The following is an 11626-nucleotide window of genomic DNA, read 5'->3' as shown; positions in this document are numbered from 1 at the left end:
GTCTGTTGAATTATAATTTTCCTCAGCCTCGAATATGCTCAGGTACTGACTGACAGGTCCGTACCTCAAGATGACGCTAATGTTTTTGAACGGAAGAACATTGAAGCCCAAATTAACAAAGTCTGGGGTGGCTTGGTGGGTGGGATCGTGGTGAATTTAGAGCCTCAGACCGAAATTATTAAATTACCCGATGAAATGCCACCATTTTTATGTTCAACTGCGGTACCCTACGTCAATTTAAAGACAAGACCCCTCGATACAGATACTTCAATTCCAATATGAGATAACAAGTAAGTAGTCTTTAGCACTTGATTGATTACCTTTGCTAATACAGATCACAGGCACAATTCATTCTTTAAACAAAGCTCACTACATTCCCTTACAACCAAAATTAAATAAAAAATTATGCCGCCTCATCTGCACCCCCGCTCAAAATTCACATCCTCCCTCTTCGCAGGCACACTCTTTGCTAGTTTCTTCGTCGTAGCACTACCGCACGTTCTCCCTTGTCCGGCACCGCGCGTCGTATATGCAGATGATGGGTCGGGATCACAGAGGCCGAGGAGGAGGAGGAGGAAATGTCCTGTTGATGAAGCGGGGGAACAGGGAAAAGAACAGGGACAGTTACAGTTGCAATTGAAGACTATGGGAGGAGATAGAGAGGGAAAGAGTGAATATAAGGATTTCAATGAGAAGATTCGGGAGGAAATGGGCGGTAGTATTGGGGAATCAGATGATGGAGAGGAAATAGAAGGAAGCAGAAAACTTGCTAAGCGCGAGTGTCCGGTGCCGAAACCTGGGGGCGTGTTAGGAGGAATGTTGGGTTTTAAGTCGACTATTGATGAGAAGGGCTCGAAACCACCGTGAAGATAAAATCAACTTCAGAGGGGTTTTGATATAGGATGGTGAAAGTTGGGTAAAGGCAGGATTGTATATATGGTGCGGTTGTACATATTGTGCTACTCTGCGTACTTTATGATCTGATATCGGGTTCATGAGTCCACATATTGTGGATCACAAATGAGATATTCGGATGCATGTGGAATTTTTGGATTCACAAGATCTCCACTCGGCATGCCGTCTAATGCGAGAGATGGAAGAAAGAACGTTTCACACTCTTGAAACGTTTAAATACAACGGCTCTCTACTCTTCACTTTGAATTCTTCTTGCAGTCTTTACTTCCAAAAATAAATCTGCAGAGCCCGAAGTGTATTCCAAATTTACAGAAGATCATTTCAAACGACTTACACATGTCTGCAATAAAGGTGTTTCTGTCAGACATTTGCCAATTATCCATCTGGAATTGTATTCTCTCTTACTCACAACTTCTCACTAGATCATCAACTGAAAATTGTTTTGAGGGAACGAGCCACTTATCTTGTACACGACCTCTCCTTTTGTAGTCCACTAAGCGAATACGAAATTGGAAACTCCATGCCAAAGATTTCCTCGAGAATTCAATTCCATCTTACATATTTGATCAACAGACTCAATACAAAACTCATGGCCCTAATAAGTGAAAAGTTTGATTGTCACCAACACAATTTCAAATCGCGAAGGGAAATCACATTAAAGCGGACAAATCCGCAACTAATTTACGTGGTTACTAATGCGCTGATTTCCAAGCACCATGCAGATTGGGTGGTTGGGAGTGAAAGTGAAATTCAGATTCTATACCCAACACAATCATCCTATTACTTTACAACGCCAATATACAGAGAAATCCACGCATATTATAATCCATAGACACCGATATCCTCAATACAACTCACAACTCACTCACCCATTTCGTTACCCCATCATACGGATTTACCTCCTGCTTTCTTGGTACCATGCCAAAGTCATCCGGATCCTTGAGGTGATCAGAATTCAGGATTTCGTCCCAATTGGGAGCAACTGGCATGTATGAAACAACTTCATTCCAACTGGCAAACTCGCCTTCTTTGGTTCCATCAAACCCAGAAACGTTAGCAAGTAAAGCTCTCCGGTAGTCATCTTTGGCTTTCTGGGCATCTACAGACATGACATAATACGGCCCCTTGTGCTTGTTCAGCTTCGCGAGGTAAGCATCCGCATCAGCGACTCCGTGTATGTTCTTGAACCACTCGTCAATGGTGATTCCCATTACTTTAGCTGCTGTACTGGCTGACTCGAGAGTTTCCTTGTCTCTCTTGCTGTCGGATGCCTTGTGAACCCAAGTGTTATAGTCCGTGGGATCAAATCCAGGGGTCGCGGTTTTTTGGATAAGGTCATCTAAGCTGAGACCGTTGGATTGAGCCCAGCTCAACATAGACAGCTGCTTTGCCATTTCAAGTTGCTGTTCTTCCAGCTCCTTTTCTCCTTTTGCCGACGCTGCTTCGGCCTTCACAACATCACCAGGTTGAATCCCGTCTTTGACAGCTACAGCGTGTTGTTTGTCCTTTTTCACTTGTTTCTCTCTTTTGACTTGTACTTCTCGGCCAATTTCAAATAGATTTTCAAATCCCTTGCATCTTTCTCTTCCTTCGCTTTGATGATTAATCGTCTCTCTTGTTCTTTCCGATCTGCATCTGTCATGGATGTAAATCCGAGCGCACCTCGTTTCCGTTTTTCCGCGATACGTTTTCGTTTCAATCTTTCAGATGCATTTTGGTTATTCAAGGCTGATGATTCCTGAACTTCTTCATCCAAACGATGTTCCTCCCTGTGTCTCACTATTGCTTCTAGTGCCCACCTGTTTGCAGGTAATGTCAAGATTTTTGAAGGAGCGAGACCCGCAATGGGGTCTTTGATGGGCGGAATTGGGATTTCGTGCGCGTCCTTCCTCTGTTCATTGAAGAACACTCTCAGACGCTCCAATTCCCGAACTCTTTGTAGGGCTTCTCTTGCTTGTGCCTCAGCTTCGGCGTTAGATGCTGGCTTCCACAAATCAAATTTCGTTGGTTTTGAACCAGGTGTGGGCTCTTGAATTTCTCTGACTCCCTTGTTTATTTCATCAACCAATTCCTGTACACCCATCTCAAGCTTCTCCCCTTCTCGCTTTTCAATTTCCCCTATCTTCTCTTTTTCTCTTTCTTCTATGTTTTGTCGGAATCGTTTGGCATCGGGTGGGAAATAACCATCATTGTCAGCCTGTCGTTTCAAACTCTTGGCTTGATACGCAGTTTGCTCCTCTTCAATTTCATCAAGGAATCGTTCATGGAATATTTCAGAAGATTGCGATTGTACCTTTCGGCATTATCTCTATGACCTGCCCACCATTGATCTCTCTGTTCGTCAGTGGGTCCAATTGAAGCGTCTCCATAGCCGGGAGGGAGCCCTCCCCATGCTGTATCGCTGGTTGGCCTCAACCATATCTGACCTAAGCCATGAATGGGCGAGAAACGTCTCTTGAAAATGAAGCTGTGCAGCTACCCATTTAAGCTCAGCTTCTGGGCTCTCGAATGGCAAAGGTCCAGGCGCTCCCCAATCCTCATTCTCTTCAGATTGAGCATAGTGATCCAGAATACCGCGGTGCGACAAGAGTTTGACAGCGCGGGGATCCGGTATAGTTGTGTTTCTTGCTGGTTTTGCGTTTTTCCATCTTATCCACTTGGGATCTTGCTCTCCTTCGCCTTCATCGTCTTCCATGATTTTGCCCACAATTGCATTCTGCCAGTAGTATCCGGCGGCAACGCCAAAGTATTCGTCTCTTAATGTTTTTCTCAATGAGCTCCATTGTCGAGACCAATCTTTTGTGCTAGCATCAGCCGGCTGTAAGTAGAACCGACCGCCAACACCATGCCAAAAAGATACTCCGCCACCCTCACTCTGTATGATAGCAAATTCTGGCAATGGGCCTGCAATTTCGCCTTTGCAAACCGCGATTCCATTGATTGTTAGAAGTCTCCCGTCCAGATTGGCCACAAAGTATCTGTGCTTCAAATCAGAATCTTTGTCAATTTCAACATTCCAAAGCTTGACATCTTTGGGTAGAAAAGATTGTGTTTCGTCGCATTTTGGAAAGTAATTTCGAGGTGGCATATCTCGATAATACTTTTGCTCGGGTGCAAACCCACCAAGGATCATCAAATCTCATGGGTCTGTATTCCTTCTCTTTCATTTTGAAGGATGGCTCGATAATGTTGTCCTGGTCTCGAGGGTCAGGTGTCTTTGGACGCTCTTCGCCGGGATTGACCGGAGATGAAATTGCCTCGCATCGCCGAATATCCAAGGGAAATACGTCTGGATTTTGGTAGCTGTTGTTATTCTCAAAGGATTCTCTGTGATGGCGATCCTCAATTTTGTCTAGAGTTTGTTGATATATGTTTTTGGTTGGGATGTTGAAGATGGTGCCAGTTACTTTATCCCAAAACTTTTTCATCTTCAAAAGTGATCCGTGATCTTTGGTTTTGGGCATATAGGGTACATTAGGGTGGTCATCATCGGGCACTTTGACTCTGCTCTGTGCGTATCTACAGAGAGGGCGGAGAAGCTATGATTGATCTTGTCAGTGGGATACTTTTCAAAGGAGAGAGAAAATCATACAGGATAAGGACTTCTTCCGCAATCCACACCACCATCAATCTCAAACTGAGAATTTCTCAAGAAAGCATCCGGTTCCTCATCCATATCAATTTTAACATGTTGTTCGCCCGACTTGCCTTGGTCGCCAAACACTGTTCTCAATGGGATCGTAATATTCTTGAAAAGTCGCATCGTCTTCATCTGGGACAGCGTACTCGATGAAATCCTTCATAGCAAAAAACCCTCCGCTAGAACCATCATCTTCGATTGGAAATGGCCTTGTAAGGTCATTAGGGTTAAAGTTTTCGTCATCCTCCTCATCACCATCGTCAGGCTCACGATCAATCGCCGTCGCGGGTGTATTGCTCTCAGGTTTTCCCGGACGTGCTTTATCAATATAATCATTCGGATCAGGCCTTTCCATAATCGTCGGATCCAATTCGCCTCCGTACGCTTGCATAGTGACATTGTAATGGGCTTCCTGCCAGGAGAGCTCAATATATCCCACGCCCAGTTTCTTATTTGCCTCCATGCGATTCTTGAATTCATCAACGACAGCTGGACTCGTCCTTTTGGTTGCAAATTCGATATATTTTTCCTCGAGACTTTCAGCTGGTCGATACGTTTCACTCCAATTGGGCCGTTGAGTTAATTTACACCGACGTACTTCGGGTAATTCTTCCCACTTGGCGAGAGCAACAGCGTACTCGATAGAACCCGGTTGAGCTTCAGGTTTCGGATCTTGCTTCCAAAACTCCGAGCCGAGGAGTTCCTCGACCCGTTCCTGCAAACTCAATGGTAGTTCATTGCGAACGTATTCCATGGTCAGAGGAAGATACTCCGGCGCCCATTGTTTGTAATCCTTGAAATCTTCCCATTTAGGCATCTCCCAATTGCGTTGCTGCCATTCGGCCATCGCTTCAGAAAACTCTATGTACCCATCTCCCAAATTCCGATTCTGCCTAAATAACGCCTTGAGATTCTCAATGGCACGTTCTTTCCATTCTCTCCTCCCCTGCGCGATCTCAGAGATACTCGTCTCGAATTGTTTCGAGCGCTTTCGCTTCCGTCCGGTACGGTTTCCCTATCTTCACCTTTTTTCTTGAATGCTGTCTCCTCCCTGCTGGCCCCTCAAACGGAAGCTTCCCCTTATTTTTCTGCTGCTTGATATACGCTTCCCATTCTGCATAGGCGCGCGCAACCCACACTTCATTCACCCGTCCTTCCATGTAGTGATTATTCCAAATATCCCACGCCCGTTTCCAGGATTTCCACACCTCGTGTCTGTCCCCGGAATAATCAAGCGTATATGGCGATTTGTATTTTCCCGATCCGAGAAGAAAATCCCGGACGTCTTTTATGACAGAGGGGTGAAGATTTTCGGCTAGGGGGGATGGAATACGTGCTGTGGGGATGGGAGAGATGAGGGGGATTTGGTGACGGTTTTCGCGCATGCGGTGCAGGACGGCAGGGGAGGAGAGAAAGGGAGTGAAATCATAGGTTGTGTATTTGTTTTGGGCGACGGTGAGGATGGGTTTGTTGCGTGGGTCGATGACAGCGTTTGGGTCGGACGCGGGCTCGGAGGGTGGAGGAGTGGGGAGTGCGCGAGAGGGGTTGGGTGGAGGCCATGATGATTGCTGGTGGATTGTGGAGAGGTGATGTGATGTGAGGTTATTGTAGGGATTGTATGATTACAGATACCTAGTGAAAGTGCGAGATGAGATGAGAAGATGTGATCGACGAGTACTCGATTGCGAGGAAGATTAGCATGCAAGATCGGTATGTGTTGATAGCGTCGACTTCGAACAAGACGCAATTCATGCAGCATACACGAGGATTCACGGGATCAACAAGGTTAGAGAAGGAGACACAAGGTGAGGGTTGAGATGAAAGAAGCTTTGAAGGAAGTTTGACGCAAAGGAAATTTTTGAGACATTTTCTTTGCTGAACTGCTCCATTCTTTGCCCATTGATCATAATTCCGTATCCGTCAATAGAGAGGGCTGGAATTGTTTGATGCTTTAGCTATACTTGGACGGAAAGGGGTTAGTGTTGGGAGTGAGGAATGCTGGGGTCGAGGGGGGGGCAGCGAGTGGTGAAGTACCGTATTGGAGTAGATTGGAGTACAAAGGGGAGGTTTATGATCAAAGGGAATTTGAGGGGATAGAAATTGGGGATTATGAGAGATGTGAATGTATGCATGTGTGTGGAATTTCGGGAATTCTGATACTCTTTGGGTAATTGATTTTGGACGTTCTAGACGCCGTTTTGAGATTCAACCTCGAATGGCAGGGTTACACCAAAAAAATCAAGCTGGGTCACTAAACCTGCCATTCGAGTAATAGTAAGTAAGGACTACCTAGGTATTCACTCATTAACAGATACCCAATCAAACGGAAAAATAAAACACTTTTTTGAATTATTCCAATCGCTGTCCTTGCTTGAATTATGTAGAAAGTGAGGGGTATCTGAACACATAAAAATTACGTTAAATTTTGATTTCGCTCCGTCCTGCAATTGTCATAAGCCTACACCATTTTCTGTATATCGGTCCATTACATGGAAGACCAACTGGTTGTCCACATTACAATCCATACCGGGCCCGCAGCCCAATTCTGCGCGAACTACGGCGGGGTCGCCGCCGGCCATGGTCGTTATCATATCGGTTGCAAATACGCAACTATTCAGGTTAGTTCCGTTATTCTCGGAAGGTATATTCGTATTGTATGTTGATGATATTGGAGGTGACATTTGATGAGATGAGACTGATGAACGAGAATTGGGATTCGAATTCGTGTGGGATTGTAAGTGGGAATGCATTTGAGGGGTCTGTGGGGAAAGTGTATTGTAGGATTGATTTGATATATATTGCGGTTCGAATTCGTAGATTTGGGGAGATTGGATGGAGAGACTCGATAGTGTATTCTGTTGTTGTGAGTTTGGCAATGTTATTGGTGTCATATTGTATCTTTGTTGCTGTTGCTGTCGTGTGTGGACAGTTCCAGCCGTGCTAGGATTTTGGCTGATACTGCTATGCCGACTTGCCGCGCTACTTCTTCTTGGACTCATAAATTGTTGCGCCTGTGAAAATCCTTTGCCGCTCGATGTTGGTGTCTGTCCCACGCTCATACTCCGTGAGGGCTGCACTGGATCCCATATCGAATGGACAGTATTCCCACTATAAGAACTCTCTCGACTTTGAATCGCCTGCCCCATCGTTGTGGTACTCGTTAGGCCTATACTTCCATCCGCACAACATAGTTTCCTCGCCTGAAGTAATTGTTCTAACTGTTGTACCGAAGGGCTTTCACTCCCATATTGCGCCGGTATCATTACATCTTCAGAACTCATTTGTAAATACGTTTCCACCATTTCATTTCCTACCCCATGTTGTGCCAGCAGACTTCGTAATTTCTTATTCTCATCTGCTACTCTCCTTGCTGCCAGCTGAATTTCCGAAGATGCTTCAATACCTTGGAGCTCACATTGGCGCAATCGTGCCTCGAGCTCTTGAAGGTACTCTTTTCTTCGAGCGCGGGATCGTCTTTGATTATCTCGTATGCGCGCAAGGTTTGCCTTTTCCTAGAATATAGAATTAGACTTCAGACCGATCAATGTACAAATTATTGAAGATGTGTTGAGAGCTTGTCTAGAAAGGGCGTGTGGTGCATGTGCATATGTCAAATGTCAATTGAGCTTGATAATATCTTGGCAGTTGATCTGTCTCCGCGATCTCCAACTAAAGAAAGACGACTTCCAAAGGATGAAGCATTGTTTACTCACCGCAGCCGTCGACATGATGGAGAATGGAATGATCAAAATCTTGGAATATTTTACTCATTCCAAGTAATGCGCAATTGATTTGATTGAGATGATTGTGAACTATCAATAGCCGCATCCCCTGTTTAGCGCGGCTTGGATTTGAATGTTCCCAATTTTTTCACACGCGTAAGCTCTCCTTTGGCATGGATCTGAAACGGGCGAGTGTAAAGTTATAGGTGGATGGAGGATAGAGATTGGTTCGGCAGTTGCGATTATATATAGCTATGCAGTAGTATATGGAGAATTGAATGCAATATCTGACCCCTATCATACCACCCTATGTTCCTCGATCTTGTTGTTTAGTATGGCCTTTGTAGAGTGAACATCTTTTCTCTAGCTCGTAGCTATCGTCCGCCTAAAAGCGTGGCAGTGCTGTGAGTGCAGTGCAGTGCGCGAAGATGTTGTTGGGAAGAGACTGCTAAGTGGCGGCAGAGAGTTTGTTTTAAATAGCAATCTTCACTCCGTCTCCATGGTAGCAGGTATCTGGCATCTGGCATATGGCATGTACAAGAAATGGTGTTGGTGGCATTGGTATTACTTCATGAAACCCCTTCCAGAGAAGAACACCTACCTACCTAGTACGAAGTATACTTTGGTGAATTTGTGCTCATTGGTCAATCATGGAAATGGCTGTGTATAACCAGAGGCTTGAAAGGCATACGTCCCTAGTCCCGGGGTCAGCAAAGCAGAGCAGAGCAGAGCTAAGCAAAGCTAAGCAAAGCAAGGTGAACAAGGTCAACAAAGCGAACAAGGGAGTGGTGGCATAAAGCATATAAGACGCATCAATCATCAATCACAATCAAAGAAGCCTCGAACGGTCTCCGGGATTTATCCATCAGAACCTTGGAACCTTATTTCTTCAATCCATCGAGCGGAGTTTATTTACCCGGTCGGCATCTTTGTACCAAATTACCGAATTGAGCGAATACCTGGGTGCTCAGGTAGGTACAGGAGTAGAATCAGTAGATATCACACCCATGGCCGGTTCAAGACAAATATATACATTCCCACCTGCCTACTTGGTAAATACCTTGGACAGTCAGTCCTGCACGCTTGGCAAGTTGGAAGAACCAAAAGTTGATCCCCACCCTTTTCTTATACAAGCATGTATGGATCATGATATTGCCAGCCCGGCAGATTGGCCTAGGTCTTTGATTGAGATACCTACCTGCAAACTCAAGACTGGTTAAACAAACTTCGGGAGTTTTGATACCGGTAACCTCAACATTTACCTTGCAAACCCCGATGTCGAACTAGAAATCAGATGATTGATTTCTTTTCTACTCTCCTACTCTTCTAGTTTTCTTTTAAAAGCTTGGAGTTAAGCTTCTTACAGCTGTTCGGGATTCTCTAGTCCTTTGAATGTGTGGCCCGGATCAACGGAATCGATCCCATTTTCTCGAGATGTGCCGCACTCATTCCTACCCGTCAAAAATCGTCCGAAACATTTGATTCACTGTGTAACCTTTAAATCGACATCGACGATCATGTCACATTTTACAATCTGGGGTTCAAGATCTCCAAGTGGAGAGATCACAGAACTTGAAGTGATAGGATCTGTTGGTTTGCCGACCCTCGGGTCAATGCAATATATTGTTACTATAATCTATCCGTGTCACACAACACTACACATTGGGGTCTGGAGAAAAGAAAAGAAAGACTCTGTGCTGAAATCGTATCCCGTCTTATATTCGTACCTAGTCTATTGCAATTTCCCCTCTACCTCACCAAGATATCAATGTTTGTTTGACAAGGGGCAACTTTATTTTACTAGTGAACCTGTGAGCACAGATTCAGATCGCTACATCGAGCATTTCTCCAATCGTATGCATATCAAGCCTGTTGATATTATGTCCTTGAATGCGAATCTTTATTTACATACGAAGAAACTATCACAGCACCAGTCGTCCATTCTCCGATCCGGAAATTGCTAAGAACGTATGCAGAGTATAAACCAAAAGTCTGGCAAAAGTTTGATTGAGTGTCAGTGGCTATGTATTTACACGTGGGAATTTATGATTTAGTTGACTCAATTGTCATTGACAGCACACATAATGCATATATATATATATACTAGTATCCCCTAGACTGCCAACTCATAATGCCCGGATAATCCGTGTAATATACCCTATATAAAGAAGTCTGATCGATTAAATTAAGGTTTTAATGCCTTTTCAGTTACTCTATTTATAAAATAAGATTTTGATTTTAAATTTTGATTTTTTTTAAAATCATAAAAGTAAGAAAGATTAAAAGTTGATAAATATTATTAAATTTAAAATTTGGAAATAAAAATATTATAAAATATATTTTATATTAAAAATTGAATATAAATATTTAGTTAAGTTTTAATAATCCTAATGATCTAGTTGATCAATAAGTTTCTGTTAAACGAAAGCGCCTTTAGTTGACAGTTTAGGGGATAGTGAGTGGAACATTCTCCGTGAGTACCGGGCTACTATCGTTCGTCCTTCGCTGGACGCACTTTATGCGCCGCATTCCCGTTCATCTAAAAACTGAGTATCGGAGAATTCCATTATATCATCGAATTGTGGTTGTAATTCTTGAGAATATCATCAGTTATGCGGGCTGTGCGGAGAAAATGTGGTTGGAATCTGAACATCTGGGTAGAACACACAACTCCCACTCCCTTTTCGAACACAAACACGGTTTCGTTCATCGAAATTGTGAACAACGCCTCCTGGTATATAGATGAAAAATATTCTATCTCTCTCGTTAGAATTAAGTCAAGATGTGAATCCACACATAGAGGTGATTCTAAGAGGTAGGTTGAGGAAAATGGAATTCCAAGCTATAGAGTACTGAGGTAGAAAGAGTATCTACGACTCATCAATATATACCGTTCTTAATGAGAGCATGAAAAGCATTCCCATTCTCATTTGATACTGCAATTCTGTTTATTCATTGTCGATTCTCAATGTTGTTACCGGCGTCAGAGTCACAAGATAGGGAACTGCCTTTCATCCTCAACATCGTCGTATATCTTTACACAATTACGAGGCTTGGGAATAGTCATAGTTGATTCAGTGTGTTATCAGCATGAGTTGAAGCGAGTTGCCCCTAGCACGCCAAGTGGTAGGTTGATATCCTCTTCATTGTCCTATCTTGGTTAAATATAATCAAAGGGCACGCGTAGATTATTGGCTTGGAAATCGCGTTTATGTGAAGAGAGTCAGCGATTTTTAACAAGTTATTGCATGTTCGAAATTTGCAGGGGTTTACAATTGCTATAATATATGAACCTCATTGAGCTTACCATTACTGCTGTAATCGAAGATAGCGTAAGGTTATACGGCAC

General features: G+C 43.7%; 2 protein-coding genes across 2 annotated transcripts; one reads left to right on the top strand and one right to left on the bottom strand.

Annotated features, from left to right (window-relative positions):
• Window positions 1–405: 405 nt before the first annotated feature.
• EAF01_006633 (uncharacterized protein) lies at window positions 406–867 on the top strand (the record flags this gene model as incomplete). Its single annotated transcript, XM_038914887.1, has 1 exon — window positions 406–867. One exon carries the CDS (start codon window positions 406–408, stop codon window positions 865–867), a length of 462 nt encoding a protein of 153 aa, XP_038769842.1.
• Window positions 868–1769: 902 nt separating this feature from the next.
• EAF01_006632 (uncharacterized protein) lies at window positions 1770–8813 on the bottom strand (the record flags this gene model as incomplete). Its single annotated transcript, XM_038914886.1, has 9 exons — window positions 8269–8813; window positions 7018–8067; window positions 5581–6123; window positions 4702–5525; window positions 4508–4643; window positions 4017–4454; window positions 3395–3898; window positions 2578–3208; window positions 1770–2503 (listed from the first exon to the last, which is right to left on the bottom strand). Exons 1-9 carry the CDS (start codon window positions 8281–8283, stop codon window positions 1770–1772), a joined length of 4875 nt encoding a protein of 1624 aa, XP_038769841.1. The 5' UTR covers window positions 8284–8813.
• Window positions 8814–11626: the final 2813 nt, after the last annotated feature.

This window comes from Botrytis porri, assembly GCF_014898465.1.
Source record: "Botrytis porri strain MUCL 3234 chromosome Unknown BPOR_008, whole genome shotgun sequence".
In the NCBI taxonomy this organism is placed as follows: domain Eukaryota; kingdom Fungi; phylum Ascomycota; class Leotiomycetes; order Helotiales; family Sclerotiniaceae; genus Botrytis; species Botrytis porri.
This window is presented reverse-complemented; position numbering and strand designations above follow the sequence as displayed.